We start from the raw sequence: 21936 nt of genomic DNA, 5'->3' as shown, positions 1-21936 counted from the left end.
AAATTGTCTCGGTATTTGCTCCTTAACATTGTCAAACAGCTACATGTATGGAATATACCTAGATCAGCAGCTTAAGTCCATTGGCATCTTTCTGTCAGCGGCAAGTAGGTGAGTACTACTGTGTCACTTCAGCAAGAATTGTTTGGGGGGTTTTAACAGACCAGGCCAGACCAGGGTGGGGATTGTGAGGTGGGGGGGCCGGTGTTAATATTTTACTACAAGGTTGGTCTGGGAAAGGGCAACAGAGGCAGCTGTCCATGATCTGTGCTTTTGAGCACCCTGCTGTCAGCATGTACCCATAACTGGGCAAGTGTCTCCTATCTCCTCTGCAGGTCTCTGGATCTCCACAATCTGTGAGCCTCCTTCATGCCTGGAGACTCTCACATACACTCTTAGTAGGTTGTGCATTTGGACCTGTTTTGAATTGTGTCCCCTGTTTGGGGAGGTCAGATACCATGGTGATGAGCACTCTGTAGAAATAGATAAATCAGTCATGGGCAGGTGGGAGGTGCTGCATATGTTACTTCACACAAGGCTGGGAAAAGCCAGGACCCTTTGTGCTTCCTAAGAATACTGCAAATATTTTATGATGTTGCCCATGCTATGCAATTGCTCAGTGAGTCCCTCATGTTTCCCAGGAGCAGTTTGATTGCTAACACACTAGTCAGGGATCCGATAAGCACCCTGTGTATGGAGACCCAAGTTCTCTGTGCACGTAGTTCAGTATCCAGATGTGGACACTCAGAGGTAAATATCTCACCTGGTAGCCTACTGGGAGCGCATCATAGTGCCAGGTGAGGCATTCACATTTGGGTTCCAAGTAAAGCTTCTGGTAGCTGTTGTCTCTATCCAGGAGCTTAGACACAAACTGAGGCAAGGAGGTCGGAAGAAGGTTCCCAGTAATATGGAGATCCGAGGAAGGAAGATTTTGTTCAAAGTGTTACATTTTCTGCTTTGTTCCCCTCATCTTGGTAGCCACAGGTATCTTATTGAATTTCTGGAGATTGGAGGTGTCCTGACTCTCCTGGAAATACTAGGTCTGAATCAACTGAAGGAAGAGGACAAAAGGGAGTCGATAAAGCTACTCCAACTCGTAGCAAATGCTGGCAGGAAGTATAAGGAGCTGATTTGTGAAAGTTATGGTAAGTTCCGTGCCATCCATGTTCTTTATCAATGGAATGGGCTTACCTCCATTTAGGCAAGTCTCTACTCTGTGACCTCCAAACGTAAAGGGCTCCTTACAGAACTGAACCTGTTCCTTTCGCTCTACGAGAGTCCTAGTGATGGAAGATTATTTTAGTACTTTTCTTGTTGAAAGGAGTTCAGAGTCTCAGCCATTGCTGAGTGGTTACATTTCATCCCCCTTCTCATTTTTAATGATCCTACTTTTTGTACAGTATTTTTCCTTTGATGGTTACAGCAGTCATGCTGGTTGCAACTGCTATGGCTAAGGTTGCAAAAGAGTTTCCATTATAACCTGCTGTGTTCACCCACTGCTACCTCTCCAGACCTCCTCTCTTGGGGCTAACATTTTCTGTGATTGGTGTCTATTGAAAAATCAGGAATTTTTCTGAAAAGGGAAAGCTAGATCTCTTCAGACGTTTTTGAAGACTGGAAAAGATAAATGCTTTTTCCATTGTAAAAGGGAACCCATCACTACAATCAATGATGGATGCTCAAGGTTTGAACAGCTTCCTCAGCAGTGAGATGAGTGTGATGGAATCAGTGAAGTGAGACTCAGCATGCACCATTTACCTCCTGGGGCCAAATTCTTTATCAGTGTAAATGCATGTAGTTCAATTGACTTCAGCAGCATTTTTCCCTTCTAGACCAGCTGAGAATTTGGCCCATTATATTTTAAAATCAATGTAATAGCCACTGATAAAGGTTACTCCCCATCTCTATCTCTCCAGCAACAGTAGTTAAAATGGGACAGTGTTTTTGATTCCTTCTGGATTTCAGTAAAATTACCAAGTTGCTGTCTAACCTCAGATGTGTAACCACTTGCGCTTTCCAACCACACAACTCAGTGAATCTTCTTATACACAGGTGTGAGATCAATAGCCGAGTTCTTGGCCAATTCCAAGTCAGAAGAGACTCAAGAACAAGTGCAAATTCTGTTGGATTCTTTAGGCCACGGCAATCCCAAGTATCAGAACCAAGTATACAAAGGCCTGATTGCTTTGCTGCCATGCACATCCCCCAAAGCCCAACAGCTGTCTCTGCAGACACTCAGAACTGTGCAGGTGAGCAGAACGGGATGTAATCAAACTTTAGCCCATTCTTTTGTTTTATCAGAACACTCTGTTCAATAGTGAATCTATCATAATCTGGAGGCTAAAAGTGAGTGGAAATCCTGCTACAGTTTTTGCCTTATTAATCAGCCCAGAGAGTATCAGAGGGGTAGCTGTGTTAGTCTGGATCTGTAAAAGCAGCAAAGAATCCTGTGGCACCTTATAGACTAACAGACGTTTTGGAGCATGAGCTTCCGTGGGTGAATACCCACTTCGTCAGATGCATGTAGTGGAAATTTCCAGGGGCAGGTATATATATGCAAGCAAGCTAGAGATAACGAAGTTAGTTCAATCAGGGAGGATGAGGCCCTCTTCTAGCAGTTGAGGTGTGAAAACCAAGGGAGGAGAAACTGGGTTTGTAGTTGGCAAGCCATTCACAGCCTTTGTTTAATCCTGAGCTGATGGTGTCAAATTTGCAGATGAACTGAAGCTCAGCAGTTTCTCTTTGAAGTCTGGTCCTGAAGTTTTTTTGCTGCAGGATGGCCACCTTGAGGTCTACTATAACGTGTCCAGGGAGGTTGAAGTGTTCTCCTACAGGTTTTTGTATATTGCCATTCCTAATATCTGATTTGTGTCCATTTGTCCTTTTCCGTAGAGACTGTCCAGTTTGGCCGATGTACATAGCAGAGGGGCATTGCTGGCATATGATGGCGTATATTACATTGGTGGATGTGCAGGTGAATGAACCAGTGATGGTGTGGCTGATCTAGTTAGGTCCTGTGATGGTGTCGCTGGTGTAGATATGTGGGCAGAGTTGGCATCGAGGTGTGTTGCATGGATTGGTTCCTGAGCTAGAGTTATTATGGTGTGATGTGCAGTTACTGGTGAGAATATGTTTCAGGTTGGCAGGTTGTCTGTGGGCGAGGACTGGCCTGCCACCCAAGGCCTGTGAAAGTGTGGGATCATTGTCCAGGATGGGTTGTAGATCCCTAATGATGCGTTGGAGGGGTTTTAGCTGGGGACTGTATGTGATGGCCAGTGGAGTCCTATTGGTTTCTTTCTTGGGTTTGTCTTGCAGTAGGCGGCTTCTGGGTACACGTCTGGCTCTATTGATCTGTTTCCTTATTTCCTCGTGTGGGTATTGTAGTTTTGAGAATGCTTGGTGGAGATTTTGTAGGTATTGGTGTCACGGAGTCACCGGGCAATGCTCTGGAACTGCTCCCCACAAAGCCAGGCAGGACTTTGGGGAGCCTCCTCTCCCTTGCAGCAGACTTGTTCAGGGCAAGAAGCTCACACGACTTCACCTCCTGGGTCTCTCCTTGGAGCATTCAGCATCCTCTGCCCCTCCCTGCGCTTCCCACAGCAAGCCCACCCCAGTGGGGTCCTGGGGAAGCCACAGGGTCCTGCACCCCCACTTTGCAGTCAGATGTGACTTTCAGCCAGCCAGTAAAACAGAGGTTTATTCGATGACAGGAACAGGGTCTAAAACAGAGTTTGTAGATACCGCGAACTGGACCCCTCAGCTGGGTCCATTCTGGGGGGCAGTGAGCCAGACTCCCACATCTGCACTTCACTCCTCATCCCCAGCCAGCTCCAGACTAACAACCCCCTCCAGCCCCTCCTCCTCTGCTCCGTTCCTTTCCCAGGCCATGAGGTCACCTGACCTCTTTGTCTCCAACACCTTCAGTTGGCACCTTTGCAGAGGAGGGGCCCAGGCCATCAGTTGCTAGGAGACAGAGTGCCAGGCATTTAGGTGCACTGGCCCTTTGGTCTGCCAGATACTTAAGAACTGCCGTGGGGACACTGAGGCACCAACACAGTATTCAGAGAAAACATTAAGAACATTCCTAGTTCATCACATCTCTCCCCCCTTCGAGACCGAACTGAGCGAGGTCACTCCAGCCAGTGACCTGGGGAAGTTCGAACCCACCAATGTTCCCATGGATGCCCCAGCATCTCTCCCATTCCTTGATGTGAGTTACACCAGGACAGTCCAGTCTCACGCCCTCCCTTAGGTCAGGTTTGCTTGATGGCACTCGCAGGCCGCATGTGGGAAGGTTTATGTGGCTTGAACCCTTTTGCTATCCCCAATACCCCTGGGGTTCAAACTGGGATGGGGTCTTCTCCCAGCACTCTGGGCTGCGATTCAGACTCTCTTGGTTAAGAGCCCCCATCTTGGCCTTGGCCAGCTCTGGGCTTGGGCAGCCGCTTCCCACCTTGTGGCCCAGATACACCTCTGCCATCCCCCCTTGCGCTTTCCAGCTTTTAACGTCAGTCCCACCTCTTTGAGGCAGCCCAGCCCCCTCTTCACCTGGGACACCTGTTCCTCCCAGGTCTGGCTAAAGATGCACATGTTATCAGTGTCTGTCAGGGCCAAGTTCTCCATCGCCCTCTGCTTGTCTAGAATCTCCCCAGGCCTAGGCATGGGGTCGGCATCAGACACTGTGATGGCTTTAAGCTTTTGATAGCCCCCATAAAACCAGATCATCCTGTCTCGCTTGGGGATCAGCCCCACGGGTGAGGCCCATGGGCTGTAAAACGGCTGGATGACATCTAAAGCCAGCATGTCCTTGACCTCTCTCTCCAGATTCTGGGCTGCTTTCCCAGTGACTCTGAACGGGGAACACCTGATGGGGAGATTGCCTCCTACCTCAGGGAAGAGATCCCCCCGGTGGTCTTTCCCCATCTCCTTCCAATCCCCCCCTTCCAGGTCCAGGGGTCCCCTCACTCTCCCCCAATACAGCGGCTTGAATGGGAAGAACCCTGTGGATTCCTGGGGCACCACCAGCTGCCTCCCGATTCCCCCCAGTTCTACTTCCCCCTGGGGAGCCCATTCCCGGTACAGGAATCCCTTCTCCTGCAGGACTCTGTCTCTGCAGCCTTCCCCAAGGGGGTTTGCAGCGCTGTGGCCAGCAAGTTCCCTCAGCTTCTCCAAGGAGGGATCCTTCTGCAGCTCGGTCTGGGATTCAGCAGCTGGGGCAGGGAGTGGGACCTGCTCCCTCTCGCTGGCTGGGCCTAGGGTCACAGCCCCCCTGAGCCCTGTCCCTGGTAGCTCCCTCCCTGCTGTGTAATCACTTCCCAGCAGCACATCTGGACCAGGCAAACCTGGTTGGCAGCTGACCTGCCATGCCTGGATGTCCCCCCACTTAGCTGGGCTCTCAGCTCCCCCCGTGCTCAGCACTGCCCTGGCTGCCCCAGTGGGGACAGGCAGCTAGCTCTTTGCTCTGGTCACAGCATCAGAGCCAGCGTGAGCCCCCTCTTCGGTGTGCAGGGGGGCGGGAAGCATCTCTCCCTCCCACTCAGCCCCAGGGGGCTGGTTACAGGTAGGCAGGTATCCTGAGTCCAGCAGCCCTTCCCCCCCTGCCAGCCAGGTCATTTGCATTTTCACTGACCATTTCCATCCCAGCCAATTGGTTCCCTGGATTTGAATTCAAATCCTCGGCCATTACAGGAGCAGGGCCTGGATCCTGTCCCAACGGGAGACAGTTACCCCCCAACAGGGCCTCCTAGCTGATATCCTGGAGAACCCCAACGACCAGCCAGCCCAACCCCTCTGGGTCTGCACTGGGATCCGGGCCATAGGCAGGGCGAGGGGCTTCACCCCGGGGAACTTCACCCAGGTCCCACAGTCCCTCAGCATCTGCGGCTGCACCACCACAGTTCTCTCTGTCCTAGGGTCTCGCCCCCACAGGCGTGTTTTCCCACTGACCCCTGGTCAGCCCCCTATGTCTTTCCGCTCCACCATTGCCAGTCCATGCTGCTGCTGCTTCTCTTGCAGCTTTTCCTCAGCTTCTTGCTCTCTCTCATGGTCCTCTCACTCTCTTGGGCTCTGCTCCAATCCCATCCGTCTCCAATCCCCTGATGGGGAACCCAATCATGAAGACCCTCGTCTGGTTGGGAACCAGACTCTCGGGGATGCCTGGCTGCTGCTCAAGCTGCTCCCAGATCCTCTTGTAGCCCCATCTGGGTCAGGAATCTGCTCCTCAGAGCGGTCCTCCTCCTCCTCCTCCAACTGCACGATTAACTGTGCCTTGGTGAACTTCCCCATGCGTAACCCTCTCTTTGTGCACAGGATCACAATGTCCTTCTTAAGGAGATGGTGATAGGCCATCACTTCACCATTCCCAAGTGGCTCTGGACTCTCAGGCCTGTGTGCTCTTGGCTCGCCCCATGGTTTCCAGGAAGAACCCCGGGTGTGCCAGCCCTTCTCGTGATCCCCACCTCTTTGCCAGAGTCGAGCTGCAGACTCCTCCGCTCCTGGGACTGCTCTTGCAATCCCCAGGGGAACCCTGCTACTGCAAAAATCCTTCTCTCTCCCAGGGTCGAGCGGCAAGCTCCTCTGCCCCTGAGACTGCTCGCTGCAGTCCTCAGGGGGACCCCGTTACTCCAACAGTCCTTCTCGCTGGTCACACACTCCCAGAGGTTAACCGCCCCCTGAAACCGTCCCTCTCTGAGCCTTCAGCATGCCTGGTCCTCATTATCCCTCCTTTGTTTTACTGCTCCCCAGTCACTTACTGCAAGCAGCGCCATTCACGGGGTGCAGTACATCCCACCGCTACCACCAGTTGTCACGGAGTCACCGGGCAATGCTCTGGAACTGCTCCCCACAAAGCCAGGCAGGACTTTGGGGAGCCTCCTCTCCCTTGCAGCAGACTTGTTCAGGGCAAGGAGCTCACACGGCTTCACCTCCTGGGTTTCCCCTTGGAACATTCAGCATCCTCTGCCCCTCCGTGCACTTCCCACAGCGAGTCCACCCCAGCGGGGTCCTGGGGAAGCCACAGGGTCCTGCACCCCCACTTTGCAGTCAGATGTGACTTTCAGCCAGCAAAATAGAGGTTTGTTCGATGACAGGAACAAGATCTAAAACAGAGTTTGTAGGTACCGCGAACTGGACCCCTCAGCCAGGTCCATTCTGGGGGGCAGTGAGCCAGACTCCCACATCTGCCCTCACTCGTCATCCCCAGCCAGCTGCAGACTAACAACCCCCTCCAGCACCTCCTCCTCTGCTCAGCTCCTTTCCCGGGCCATGAGGTCACCTGATCTCTTTGTCTCCAACACCTTCAGTTGGCACCTTTGCAGAGGAGGGGCCCAGGCCATCAGTTGCTAGGAGACAGAGTGCCAGGCATTTAGGTGCACTGGCCCTTTGCTCTGCCAGATACTTAAGAACTGCCATGGGGACACTGAGGCACCAACACAGTATTCAGAGAAAACATTAAGAACATTCCTAGTTCATCACAATTGGTCTCTGTCTGAGGGGTTAGAGCAGATGTGGTTGTACCTCAGTGCTTGGCTGTAGACAATGGATCGTGTGATGTGCCCGGTATGGAAGCTGGAGGCATGAAGGTAGGCATAGCAGTCAGTAGGTTTTCGGTATAGGGTGGTGTTAATGTGACCATCACTTATTTGCACCGTGGTGTCTAGGAAGTGGACCTCCCATGTAGATTGGTCCAGGCTGAGGTTGATGGTGGGGTGGAAGCTGTTGAAATTGTGGTGGAATTTTTCCAGAGTCTCCTTCCCATGGGTCCAGATGATGAAGATGTCATCAATGTAGCGTAGGTAGAGAAGGGGCATGAGAGGACAAGAGCTGAGGAAGCGTTGTTCCAGGTCGGCCATAAAAATATTGGCATATTGTGGGGCCATGCGGTTGCCTATAGCGGTGCCACTGATCTGGAAATATATATTGTCATCAAATTTGAAATAGTTGTGTGTGAGGATAAAGACACAGAGCTCAGCAGCCAGTTGTGCTGTGACATCATCAGGGATAGTGTTCCTGACAGCTTGTATTCCATCTGTGTGTGCGATGTTTGTGTAGAGAGCCTCTACATCCATGGTGGCTACGATGGTGTTTTCTGGAAGGTCACCAATGCATTGTAGTTTCCTCAGGAAATCAGTGGTGTCACAGAGATAGCTGGGAGTGCTGGTGGCATAGGGTCTGAGTAGAGAGTCCACATATCCAGACAGTCCTTCAGTGAGAGTGCCAATGCCTGAGATGATGGGGCGTCCAGGATTTCCGGGTTTGTGGATCTTGGGTAGTAGATAGAATAACCCTGGTCGGTGCTCTAAGGGTATGTTGATTTGTTCCGGTGTTAGTGTAGGGAGTGTCCTGAGTAGATGGTGCAGTTTCTTAGTGTATTCCTCAGTGGGATCTGAGGGAAGTAGCTTGTAGAATTTGGTATTGGAGAGTTGTCTGGTAGCCTCCTTTTGGTAGTCAGACCTGTTCATGATTTCAACAGCACCTCCTTTATCAGCCTCTTTGATGATAATGTCAGGGTGGTTTCTGAGGCTGTGGATGGCATTGCGTTCTGCACGACTTAGGTTGTGAGGCAAGCGATGTTGTTTTTCCACAATTTCTGCCTGTGCACGTCGGCGGAAGCATTCAGTGTATAGGTCCAGACTGTCATTTCGACCCTCAGGAGGAGTCCATATGGAGTTCTTCCTCTTGTGCTGTTGGTGGGAGGGTACCCGTGTATCAGTGCGCTGTTCAGTGTTGTCCTGGAAGTTTTCTTGGAGTCAGAGACGGCGGAAGTAGGCTTCCAGATCGCCGCAGAACTGTATCATGTGTGGGGGTGGCAGGGCAGAGGGAGAGTCCCCGAGGTAGGACAGACTTTGCTTCTGGGCTGAGTGTGTAGCCCAGAGAAGAGCTTATTCCATCCACAAGCACACCCAGCATGTACTCAGCTGGTGTGTCCTCACATGTCGAAGGCTGCATACCCTGTGTGGATAAGTCAGCCCAGTCTGAAAGTGCCTTGTTGAGGTAGTACGGGATAAGAGAAGTCTGAAGCCAGGATCCTTTTGCGCTCAGTTGCATGTCATCAGCACAGAGTATGCTCTTCAAGTTCCCCAGCAGTTCCTGTGTCTGAGCTTTGAGAACACACTGAAAAGGAATGGGGTGCACAGAACTGATTTCTGGCTGATTTGGATAATGAAATCAAGAACAATTCCCCCCTTAGACTTTTCCCTCTCGCTAACACAGATGCTAAACTCCAAGGCTGTGTGTGAGCAAGTGCTGAGTGTATAAAGGCTGCTACTTTTGTATACATAGTCCCTGCTCCATCAAGATCTAATATGCTGCTTTTAAATAAATTGAATATGAAAGATATTTTATAATTCCCCTTCTCCTCTGGTCTGTTACTTATTGTGAAAGCCTGGTATGAAAATGTATGACCTCAGCTGTAGGAGAGGATATGCCTCTAAAGACGCATCCTGCCCTTACTCCATAGGAAACTTCAAAGGGAATGGCATGCAGGATTAACTATACAGCCTTTAGTGCTACTGTTTTAAATCCTGCACTTTGGTTGTGCTGTTTTTTTAATTGAGGGAATGGGGTTGTGATCTTCTGACCCCTCTTAAATTCTCCCTGGCCTGAAAATATGCACTTACATAAAAAATTCTAGCTATATGTTAATTACCCAGACTAAGATAGAGCTAAGCAGTGAGGTGGGTGGGTAGCATCTCTGATGCAGTCTGATGCTCTTGAATTTAATTCTGAAAATCTGCCATTTGAAGTTTGTCCCTTGTCATCAAGGAAGGGTGGGGGTTGCCACCACCCCCAAATCGGCAGGATCATGGATCCTTGACCTTTGAACATAAAGTGTATGTCTTTATCTCTTCTGTTACATACCACGAGAGAGAGAGAGAGAGGCTCCCAGATGAAGCACTATTACAATCTTAACGCTGTTCTAGTGCCTCAGTTAGCTGGAGATCAAAGAATCTCATGCTCAAGTTTGAAGAGTCTTCAGAGGAGGAGAGATTTTGTCTCCATTTTTTTGTCTCCACACTTTGTAGAACACTTGTCTTCTTTCACTGTAAACTCTTTGGGGCAGGGGACTTTTCTACCTCTTTGTCTACCCCCAGAGCAGTGGGGCCCCGATCCTGATTGGAGCCTCTGGGTGCTGCCATATTAAAAATATGAAATAATAGTAATACATAGTTTGCTGCCCCAATAACCGCAGTCCTTAGTCTGAGAACCATAGGGCTAAACTGGGTAACCATTACATTGATGAGCGTTTACATGAGGAGTCCTGTTTAAGAATAAGTGCTCACCAACCTGAGTAGTGGTTGCAGAATCAGCCCCAAGAGATCATTTCCCTGAGCGAAATGCTGTGCAGTTCTCTGTATCCTGAGGATCCAACACGTGTGAACATTTCCGTGGGCTGCAGATGTGAGAGCCGGGAGGAATAACACCCTCTTGTTCCTTCCATTGTCAGGCTATCGTGGGATCAGCCCATCCCAGCATTGCAGACGCTGTGTTGGGCGTGCTCAGCTCAGTGCACTTGGAAGTTCAGTATGAAGGTAAGAACCATCACTGGTATCACAGTATGAAGGTAGGAAACATCCCTTGTGCTGTCTGCTGAGGAGGAAAGCAGACTTCCGAGTCATTCGTGGGGAGGCTCTCAGTGAGCCTGTCAAGAGTCACTTCCAGGCAGCAGCCGCAGTGTCCCCAGAGCTCAGTTCAAGCTGAGAGTGTGAGCACTGGGCTGGGTGGATTTGCCTTTTGGCTGCTCACTGAGCTCGAAGGAATTTAACTGACCTGGCAACAGGAAAGGAAAACAGGCGAGTCACAAGGCCCAGAGGCGGAGTGCCCGTTACTGCACAGACCAAGCAGCTGGGGTCGCACCCCCGGCAGCTACCCTCTGACGGGGGGTGGGGGATTTGTAACCCAGCTGTATGTTGTCAGCGTGCCACTCCACAGCTCCAGCCTCCATGCCCAGCCCAGAGGGGCGGTGTTGCTTGTGCAAAGGCTGTGCATGTCTCTGTTTTTTCCCTTGCTACCTAGGGGGGCCGATGTCTCCCATCACTGGATTGCAGGAGCGGGACTGGGGACGCAGGTCTCCACGAGCGGGTTAACGAGCTGTGCGGTGGCTGCAGGCCAACCAAGCCAGCCCTGGCGCAGAGCCCAGGGGTGGCGGGGGCTAGAGACAAGCTGCCCTCTGTCTGCTGCACCCAGGTGGGCTGTACTGACCGCAGGGGGTGGGACGGGATCCCCTGCAGGCTCCAGGCAAAGACCGGTCCAGCCCCCTCCCAGCTCACATGGGATGGCCCAGCGGCCCTTTCACCAGCCCTTTCCCATGGGCAAATGGGAGCGACCAGCGACCCAGGCCTGCCTGCACCGCTCAAGAGGCAGAGCCTGGCACCTGCAGGCTCCTGTCCCAGGGGCATCTCCTCTGTGGTCTGGGTGCCCCCGGATAACCAGTGCATGGGGCTGTGCCTGGAGCAGCTGCGGGGACCCTGGGAGCCACCGCCCTGCCCGGAGCCACATTCCAGGGGCTGCAGCCACAGCTTGGAGGCCGGGGCTCCCCTGTGCTCTCAGACCTACCCGGGATGCTAGTTTGCATGCCCATAATGCATTGTGCATCATGACCCACATTCCGACTCCCTGGTCCATGGGCTGTATTTGCTCCCTGGTTCCAAGGAGCAAACTCACGGTTTAATTGGGCCAGAGCAATAGGCTGTAGAAACAGAGGTGTGATGGGTTTGGCCACAGAAACCCCATGGGACTGTCACCTGATGTGCTGAAATTACCTCTGAGCCTGTTTTCCCTGCCAGCTTGGGATTCCAGAACCTTGCCTTGTTGAGCCAAACACGCTAGCCCACTGCAGCACAGACCCTGGCTCTGGACCACGCCCCCAAAGCTGCTGTCTTTAAGTGAAAACTGCTCAGCAGGTTATCTGTTTCCAGCACCCAGACACCCAGTTCCCAATGGGATCCAAACCCCAAATAAATCATTTTACTCTGTATAAAGCTCATACAGGTTAAACTCATGAATTGTCCGCCCTCTATAACACTGGTAGAGAGATATGCACAGTAGTTTGCACCCCCAGGTATTAATCACTTACTCTGGGTTTACTAATAAACAAAAGTGATTTTATTAAATATAAAAAGTAGGATTTAAATGGTTTCAAGTAATAACAGACAGAACAAAGTAAGTCACCAAGCGAAAAAAAGCAAAAAACCGGAAGTCTAAGCCTAACACATTAAGAAACTGATTACAGATAATATTTCACCCTCAGAGATGTTCCAATAAGCTTCTTTCACAGACTAGACTCCTTCCTAGTCTGGGCCCAATCCTTTTGCCTGGGACAGCCTGTAACAATGCTGGTTCTGGTGGGACCCAACTAAGAGTGCCAATTTGGGACAAATTGCTTCAAGCCGAGCAGTTACAGCCCAAGGCTGGGGTTTTTCCACTTTTAAGGCAAACCAAACCAGCCAGCCAGAGAGGACTTTGGTTTTACCCCACTGGCTAACCACAAATCACACAAGCAATTCCCTTAAACACTCCAGTTTTCCAGTATCACCACCAGTGCCACTCATTGTGGGGACAAATGGTTATGAAAACCAATACCCCAGTAAAAGGGTTCTCGCGATCCCAAAGGACCAAGCCACAGACCCAGGTCAATATACAGATCCGATCTTACCCACAAATCACGTTGTTGCCAATCCTTTAGAATCGAAAATCTAAAGGTTTATTCATAAAAGGAAAAACATATAGATGAGAGCTAGAATTGGTTAAATGAATCAATTACATACAGTAATGGCAAAGTTCTTGGTTCAGGCTTGTAGCAGTGATAGAATAAACTGCAGGTTCAAATCAAGTCTCTGGCAGGGGAGCTATGTAGCATCCAAGGGCTTCTACCTTAAATCTCTGCTGTTCTCAGCTAAAATCAAGTGTAGTGTCTAATGTTTTCAATTTAATGTCTGATGTGTTTTATCTGAGCAGTGTACATCAAATTGATTTTTGAAGTAGGGTGATGGAATAGGAGCTTGCTTTGTCCACCCCATGTATCAACATGCTGTGGTAGTATTTCTAGGAATGGTACCTTTCCTTTGGGGACAAAATTCTGGTTAGAAAAATAGAAAGAATTTTACTGTAAGGAGATTGTTTTGTATGTCTTATTTGAAGTAGATCTTTACAGTAGTTAAAATGCATTGATTTGTTTACAATGGAATATTGTTAAAGTTTCTGTGAGTCTATAGATGTCAGTTTCTTTGTCTTCCTGGAGAATTGTTTTGAAAGCTGGGGTTTTATTTTCTGCTGTGAACCCTTCTGACAATATGAGGAATTAATGCTTTCCAGACTTGAGGGTCTGTGAGGGAGATTTTTCTTAATTTTTTTCTATAATATTGAAAGTCTCAGGTATATAAATAACTGCCTGTTACATAGACTTCTCCCCACCTAGCATATGTTCCATGTATCTTGGTTTGTAAAATCAAGTGAAGGCACTGGGTGTCGTGCTGTATCCAGCACACAGAGGTCCCAGTCCTGATCAATTTGATTTTTTTTCTTCAAACCTACTGTAATGCAAATTCTAAATAATAATCTTTATCGCTGTTGCCATCCCTCACCATTGGAAAATCATGAGTAAGATCCCCTAAATTCACAAGATTGGCTTAAAAATCATGAGGATTTTTGTTTTTAATGTCATATGGGGTCTCTTTATTTCCCTTCTGGTTTCTGAACCTTTAAGGTGCTCTCAGGTCCCATTTTCAATATTTGCTTTGCAATCGGGCAAGCTGGAAATGTACCTTTCTTTCTAGTACAGCCAGAGCCCCAGAGCTGGCAGATGGCAGGAGCCCCGGGCACCCAGGACTGGCAGACAGTTGTATGTTTTATACTTTGATTTCACCAACCAAGTATCAAGTGTGAACTCCTCAGGCACTAAAACAGCCTTAACATAGAGTCACAGACACCCCCCTTGGCCACCCAGATGAGCCTGTCTTTGTGACAGGTCATTCTTGGTCACTCACCTCGGTCAGTTGCACCTCAGATCTCAAACCGAAGACAATGCTTATGGGCAATCCTATAATTAACTAAATATTTATTAACTAGGAAAAGACATAAGAAACTTATTTACCAGGTTAAAGCAGGTAACATACACACAAAGGAAGTTTTGTTTTACTGAGGTTGCTTTTTGATGTAAAAAATAGAATGATTTCAGGAGTTTTATTGTAATCTAATGCGGTTTATTGTCTGTGCAGAAAATGAAAGGAACAAAGTTTGTGCTTGAAGGTTTCACTTGTTGGCGGTTGGGTTTTGTGGTGGATCTTTTTGGGAAGTTACATAGCATAACTCTAATGATGCTGAAAGGCCTTGCTCAAAAACTATTTTTTTAATGTGATTATACATTATAGATAATAATATGTGACATTAGTTCTGGAATTCATGACTGAGAAGTTCTGGGCAAACAGCTTGGCAGGTGAATTCAGCCTGAAGCACTGATATTGCAGAGTAATTTCTGTCAAAGCAATAGCTGCAGCAGCTCATCTACTTGCCTAGTGTACCAGCTTTGTGAAGGCCCAGCGTTACACCATTTCTCTTTTACTCCTGGGGGAATTCTGCGCTACTGCATGCATAATTAATTAATGAACCCCACATATTTTTTTTAATTTTTGCTCAGAAAAAAGCTTCTGCAGTTCTGCCTTTTTCCCACCAGAGGGTGCTGTGGTGATTGAACAAAGCAGCAGCTCCCAGCCAGCTAAGAGAGCCTAACTTCTTCCCAGCACCTGTCAGGCCAGGTCAGGAGACAGACAGCATGGGGCACTGGGGGAGTCATGTTATACAGACAAAACTACACAGGATCTTTTCAGGGGGCAGGACCAAGATGCCACATTTATTATGATAACAATTTGATTTATGACCAATAACTAATATCGTAATCCTTATATATATACACACACACACACACATTCACACACACACACATCCATCAGATGTTCTGCAGCTGCTGCATAGTTACCAGTCCTGAACATAGCTTGAGTTCGTGGCTTGAGTTTGCAGCTTGGGTTCGTAGCTTGTTGCAATAACTGGCCAGGAAAGCCAGGCACAAGGATGAGATGGGTCTCTGTTGGGCCTGCACCGATGCCCTTCCATGTTGGCAGCAGAATGTTACCCTCCAAAGTCTCCCATCTCACCCATCCTTTTTGTAGGCTTTAGTTTGAATCCAGAGTCATCTAGGTCTTGCTGCATCACGCTGCCTCTGGGTTTGGTGACTGATCACCCGTCAATTGCAGGTGACTTTCAGCCTCGGACCTGGCTTTGATTTTCCTTCTATTGTACCTTTTCTTTTTAGGGTGGACTCTTCTTACTTTGTTAGGGCTCTTGTCTGCATCTTCAGCCGGTGGGGTTTGAACTTTATTTCATCAGGACAGGCTGGGGCTGGAGGTTGATTCCATCATCCATACATAACTCAGTCACACAGCTAAACTAAACTAATAAGAGTACAGCAGGGTTTGCAAAAATGAAGGCTGGAGGAAGCTTTTACAAAATGGAGTGAGTGTTTTAAAATGGGATTTGAATTACAATATGGCAAACAGTGAACAGAAATAACAATACAGACAAGTGTAGTGGATGGCAAACAGTGAACAGAAGTTACAGTGTAGGCAAGTGTAGTGAATGGTGAACAGAAGTTACATGAATAAAGTGAACAATTAAAAACAATTTCATCTATCAGTTCTACAGTCAGATGGGCTCATAAGGGCTAGTAGGGGAGGACAGACTGGGGCAGGGACTGAATGGAAGTGGAGGCACAGAGCCACGGGGGAGAGAGGTGCAGGGCCACATGGTGATGGGGGAGGAGGTGCAGAGCTACATAGGGATAGGAGGGGGCACAGAGACACATGAGGACAGGGGGAGAGGGATAGGGACAGGGAAATGGCTGGGTGGGGGGAATGGGGAGGGAAGACAGGGACACATGGGGACAGGGAAGTGGCTGAGTGGGAGCACAGAGACACAGCGGGATAGGCAGAGAGGGTACAGAGCCACAAAGGGACAGGGGGAGAGGGTGCAGGGCCACATGGGGATGGGGGGAATGGGTGTCTGAGTGGGGTAAAGGGACATGTGTGGACAGGGTGTGCAAGGACACAGAATGGGATCTGTGAAAGCAGCAGAGAGTCCTGTGGCACCTTACAGACTAACAGACATATTGGAGCATGAGCTTTTGTGGGTGAATACCCACTTCGTCGGATGCCGGATGTATTCACCCACGAAAGCTCATGCTCCAATACGTCCCTTAGTCTGTAAGGTGTCACAGGACTCTTTGCTGCTTTTACAGATCCAGACTAACACAGCTACCCCTCTGATACTTGACAGAATGGGATTTATGCAACTTCTAAAGAATTAGGTTTTTCCCCCCCCCTAGAAAAAACAATTTTACTTAAACTTTCAATGGCTTGTGAAACCAAAGCATTTGACTCATCACTTTATGAATTATTTTATAGACATCAAATAAAAATGTTATCTAATTTTCCACAAAAATTAGACTAATTCACAGAACATTTCAAAAAATTGCATGTAAGCTCAGAAAAGCTCATTGCCACGGAAATGTTTAGTAAAATGCAAAAGATTTATTCCCTCTGAGGAGAAAAAAATGCTAAATATAAAAGTACCAGGACGTTTGGAGGGGAGCTGAGGGTTGTTACAAATGTTTTCATTGTAGAGCTCTGTGTTCTGTACAGCCCAATCCTCATCAGGGAAGTCGAACAGAAATTGGCACATCTTTCCATGGACACTGAACTGCTCAAAGAAAGGTCTTTCAATGTGCAATGCATCATGGGTATGCAAATGAGCTGGTGCTCCCAGAGCCCTGCTCCCAGACCAGACCCAGCTTCTCCCTTCTGCTGCGAGCTGAGCTGAGCCGTGCTCGTGGGGAAGCTGCTTTTAGCCTCTCAGCAGCTGCCCTGGGGATGGTTGGCTCTACTGCCCAGCTGTTGGAGGCATCAGAGCAGGTGGCTGCAAGCTGAAGGGACATTGAGTGTGGCACCTGCATATTTACTACATAACTGGGTAAAGGTTTCATATTTGCACTAATCCTGGAGCTTGATGACTCTCTGAGGTGCTCAGGAGTCCTGACTCTGCCCCCTGCAAGTGGAGGGCCTGGGAGTTCCCAGCAGGAGCTGTTGATTCTGTGTTCCAGCACTTTCCAAATTCCCAACATTCCCAGACTGAAACTCCTGAAAGGTGTGTGGGGAAGCTGCTCCTGCCCCATCCACCTGGAGCCTGCAGCACAGTGGGGCAGCGTTGCTGTCAGTGGTGCACATGTGTAAAATGTATGTAACCCTCACATGTCCAGTACCCCGGCACCCTCCCGCTGTGCCCCAGAGAGTTCTATGCAACCAGAGGTCTGTGCCGTAATAGAAAGCCAGCCATGTTTTGGTTGGGCTCTTTGCCATCCACATACTCTAGCTGGCCAGCCCATGGGGTATTATCTACGAGCCAGGAGAACGTGTTTCTGCTCTCAGATGCACAGAGCATATCTTGGCCTCCTGTTCTGTTTCCGAGCAACTTCCAGATGGGAACAGAGCAGAATCCAGCCCTAGTCAAGGAGGTTTACTTTGAACTGGCAGAAGGAAAATACAGCTCTTTCAGACGCCAGCGTTCAGACCATTGTCTCTGACGTTTCACCTGCTGCTGGGATTGCTGTGCAGCCTTGTTAGAGCACCAAGGTGGCACTTTGCCCTCTTTCCTTGTCTTCAGCCATTCAGCTGATAAAGGATCTCATGGCCTATGAAGTCCGGCCAGCGCTGCTGAAGGGTCTGGTTGAATTACTTAAACCGCCAAGGAAAGAGACGGCTAAAGTGAAAGGCAAAGCCCTGGAAGGTAAGAGGTCACACGTCTGCTTGGAGGCTGCAGAGTGCTGCAAAGCGGGTTGCTCTTTCTCTGCTTGCTCAGTGACTCACCAGCCACTGATGGGCGACTTTGGTACCTCAGTCTCCTTGGGTGGAACCCCGGGGTTCGCAAACTGGGGGTCGTGACCCCTCTGGGGGTCACAAGGTTATTACCTGGGGGTCATGAGCTGCCAGGCTCTACCCCAAACGCTGCTTCGCTTCCAGCATTTATAACAGTGTTAACTATTTTTAAAGTCTTTTTAATGTATAAGGGAGGTCTCACTCAGCAGCTTGCCGTGTGAAAGGGGTCACCAGTACAAAATTTTGAGATCCACTGGTGGAACTGGCCCTCGCTAATCCATCCCTGCGCTGCCTTGGCAGAGGTCAGATGCTGCAGTCAACCTTCTGGCTGATTTGAGAGGGTGACGGCTGTTCACAAGAGGAGATGCAGAAGTCTCTTCCTAGTAGGCATGGTACCCATTGCAGTGGGCCCCGTCTCCAGGTGGGGCGGGAGCAGAACAACAGGCTGGTGCTGGGTCCTGCTGGGAGGCTGATACCCACCACCACAGGAAACATAACAAGGGGCGAGGTGCCCCTATCCCCTTCCCAGGAGGAGCTAGAGACCACGTGCCCCTTAAGCTCTGCCTTGCAAGAGGCAGGGCCGGCTCTAGGCTTTTTGCCATCCCAAAAGCTCCAAAAGCGCAACTGCCTGAGCAAAAAAAAAAAAAAAAGAGAAGAAGAATGGCCGGTGTGCTGCCCCTGGCATTGTGCCGCCCCTGGCATTGTACCACCCCAGGCACGTATTGGTTTGCTGGTGCCTAGAGCCGGTCCTGGCAAGAGGCCAAGGTAGAAGAGAATCTCCCTCTTTTCTCCTCCCCACTTCACCAGGACAGCTGAGCACCATGGGTAGGTGGGTGCAGTCCCAGCACGTGGGGTGTCCTTCCTCCCGATTGCGGCCGCCCTCTCTTTTCCCTTCTCCTTTCCTGTGACAGGTGAGAGGAGATGGCAAGCAGGGCCCACAGGGCAGTTGGAGGCCTGCACTGCACTCTCCAGGCCTCCATATCCCCTGCCCCTGTCCCCACTGCAGACATACCTCCACGTATGGGTGTCACAGCTTCCTCTGATGCTGCTTCCTTTGATGCAGGCTCCTGAGTCCTGTTCACCAGTGACCCTCTGGCGAGTTGCAGAGATCAGCTTTGTCTGTTTTGGGTAATGGGAACTGCCAGGCAACAACAAACATCCAGCTTGTTGGAGCCCTCGGAGCAGGAATGGGAATGTTGATGCTATTTGTGAACTGTGTGGATTTGTTCAGTTAATGCAGCAAAGTTACTGGAAAGCAGAGGATGCAGCGCTGTCTTTCAGAGATCTTAAAGTCAATTCCCTTCTGCATGTGGCCAGAGAAAATTAAAGATCCCAGGACACCTTTTCAAGAGTCAGGAAACCCTTGGTTTTCTGCTCCACATCCTGTCTCAATGAAACAGACTGTAAGGTCCAAGGCTGTCTGAGTTGCTGCATTAGCCTAACACAGTCGCTGAGCAGTGAGAGCTCCTTGTGAAGCACTGGGCTATAGTACATTTGTGTGGAGATTCCCTTGGGGATGTTGCTCTAATCTCACTAATCCTCTTTTCTTCAGATGCTACTGCTCTAATCCCCCAGGTTATAACTAAAGCTTTCTGGCAGCAGTATGGCTCCAGCCCTAGTTTTCATCCTGTTTAATGTTCCCCCATTCAGACCCCGCCACACTCCATCTTCCTGAGCCCTTGTCGGTGTATGTACAGCAAGCCGCTGCAGCAAAAACCATCGGGTAAGAACATTCAGAGCACACTACAAAGGGAGATTTATACAGGATTTAGAGAAGCTGCTTCCTTTATGGAGAAAAGGCCAGTCGTTATCCTTCAGAGGGAATCTTTAGTCCTCTGCCATTGCTGTCTGAGTATTTCCCTGGGGCTCTGCAACTCCTCCATATAGACTTTGGGGGCTTTCATCCATTCACAACACTGCTCAGGAGCTCAGAGAGAAGCATTTCTGCTTGGGTAGCAAAATCCAGACCCTCCCCTGTTACTAACAACACCTGAAATTATTCAAAGCTTTCATTATAGGTGAAATATAATATCAACCTTTACTCTGGCCATTAATACAGAGTCAGAATGTTCCCTCTGTTTCCAGGCCAGCATAGACAGGGACAGCGTTAGCACCTTGCCACATACCTGGACCGAACCATGCTACATAACAGTACAGAGCCTGTTGTATTCTCAGAAAAGGAGAGAGAGAGTCTCTTGTAGTGAAATACCTCGACTTAACAATTTTACATCGACAGCGTAGTGCATGGAACCAAAGTCAGTGTCTGACCCAGTGAATCCCGAAACTCTCTGTCTCCATGCTTCCCTGTAGCTCGCTTCCTGTTAGAGATCTGCAGAGTCCACAAGATAGTCCGATGCCAAATTGCTCCCTTTAAAAGCGGAAGACGACGATAACACCGGCCATGTTACTTTCTCCAGTGATGTGCTCAATAATAAGATAATGCAATTTACTGTTCCACCCTGGATGCTGCATTCTATGGGGTAACATGGTGGGTTCCCTATGATGTAATATGTAAATCAAGTGTTTTTGTCAATTGTTAAAAGAATTGTAGAGCCCCAAACATAGATGTTAAAAAGTTCACATGCAGCCATGGGCTCCCTGTTCAGTTTAAGAATAGCCCCCGTCCTTGTTCATTGGTGTTAGTCATTCGCTAGTGAACATGGAAAGATGGAGGCATCACTTAGCACTTGGATCAGCACCACACCTAAGGCAACAGGACTAGAATCTGTCCCTCCAAATTGCTAGATGTGGCTCTTTCATTTCATTCCCAGGAAGCTCCTGTTGTTGTGGGAGTCTTCTCCCAGGCAGAAGAACCTTGGAGCCTGACTGTGCTGATTTCCTTGCAGCATCCTAGCCCAGGACTCCACCAAACTGGCTGAAGAGATGATCCAGCTGAGAGTGGTGCATGGCCTTATGTGTGCTATGGGGAACCAGGATCATACCACCTGCCAGAGACAGGCCAGCATCTCTCTAGAGGTGAGTGTCTCTGTGGGGGGGCAATGTGGATTTTAATGTGGATTCCTCCCCATAAGCTCCTGAGCAGTGGGCGTTATTCAGATAAAGGGGATCAGTCACACTGGGGCAAGGCTGGAAAAAATGGTCATTGATGATACAGCAACGTACCTACGGTTTGTGTGTCCCCTCTGCTGTTAGTGCTTGAGGACAAGCTTATCCCTTCCCAAGCCCAATTCTCCTTCTGCTTAACAGTCATGATTCCCCAACAAAAACCCTTCACTGAGGTGGAGTTAAGGGCAGTCAATAATTGAGAAGAAACCTTCACGGAATGGGTCGCAGTTTTGAATAATACAAAATCGGGAAATTCAACATGAAGACCATGCTTCCAACCCAACCCAAAGCCTGCAGCCTTGAGAAATCCAGAGTGAAGGTTGTCCATTCCGGTCCAGAGGGGGCATCAGCTCTAAAGCCCCATGGTGCGATGGTTAAGTAGACCCCTGCCGATCACAGAAGCTGAAATATCCAGCTGCTCTCGCAGTATGGGTGGGGCTTGGGTGTTGTACTGACCCTTTCCCCATCTATTGAACCCGGCCCCCAGCAGCGTTGGCGCTTAAAGAGGCGAACAGCAGACTGGGGGCAATGGACAGATAAATCCCAGGTGGGAAGGAGCACTGAACTGGAGCACTTTCCCATCCTGTGAGGATGCTGCTTTTCAGTGGAGCCAGACACCCCCTCCCTCCTTTTGCACTTATTGGGGTGTTTTGTTGCAGTATTTTGTCCGGACATTTCCCATTGTGGAGGAGCATGTGAGGAAGGCAACAGGAGAGACTCTGTTCCAGCTTTTTATGGTAAATGGGCTTCTCTACCTGCCAGGGCTTGTTACTGGTCTGGAACGTGGGTCCATTTTGCAGGGATAATGGGGACTGGGTTTCATTCCTCTAAAGCCGCAGTGGAGCTCCAGTTCCTGATCCTGCGCCAGAGCCCACGGGGGTCACATCACACTGTCCTCAGTTAAATGAATTGCTTTGGTTTTGGCCCAACACCCGCAAAGACCTCACTCCATGCA

The 21936-nt window shown here is 49.4% G+C and overlaps 1 protein-coding gene and 2 non-coding genes across 7 annotated transcripts in view; 2 read left to right on the top strand and 1 right to left on the bottom strand.

The window, feature by feature from the left end:
* ARMH1 (armadillo like helical domain containing 1) overlaps positions 1–21936 on the top strand; it is a 32120-nt gene that overhangs the window by 7427 nt on the left and 2757 nt on the right. For 3 of the 5 annotated variants that reach the window (XM_030572566.1, XM_030572565.1, XM_030572569.1), the window contains exons 3-10: positions 40–108; positions 976–1142; positions 2050–2246; positions 10442–10526; positions 17704–17826; positions 19566–19638; positions 20762–20891; positions 21641–21718. In XM_030572566.1, coding sequence (XP_030428426.1) covers positions 40–108; positions 976–1142; positions 2050–2246; positions 10442–10526; positions 17704–17826; positions 19566–19638; positions 20762–20891; positions 21641–21718 — 922 coding nt within the window. The remainder of the gene's footprint in view (positions 1–39; positions 109–975; positions 1143–2049; positions 2247–10441; positions 10527–17703; positions 17827–19565; positions 19639–20761; positions 20892–21640; positions 21719–21936) is intronic. The other 2 variants (XM_030572567.1, XM_030572568.1) reach the window with 2 other exon arrangements.
* On the top strand, positions 12871–13058 carry LOC115656970. The gene has a single exon (XR_004001841.1). It is a non-coding gene; the product is annotated as a U2 spliceosomal RNA (small nuclear RNA).
* On the bottom strand, positions 16493–16603 carry LOC115656987. The gene has a single exon (XR_004001855.1). It is a non-coding gene; the product is annotated as a U5 spliceosomal RNA (small nuclear RNA).

The sequence above is a fragment of the Gopherus evgoodei genome, chromosome 8 (genome assembly GCF_007399415.2).
Source record: "Gopherus evgoodei ecotype Sinaloan lineage chromosome 8, rGopEvg1_v1.p, whole genome shotgun sequence".
In the NCBI taxonomy this organism is placed as follows: Eukaryota; Metazoa; Chordata; order Testudines; family Testudinidae; genus Gopherus; species Gopherus evgoodei.
Note: the sequence above shows the minus strand (reverse complement) of the source record. Positions and strands in the feature narration are given on the sequence as shown.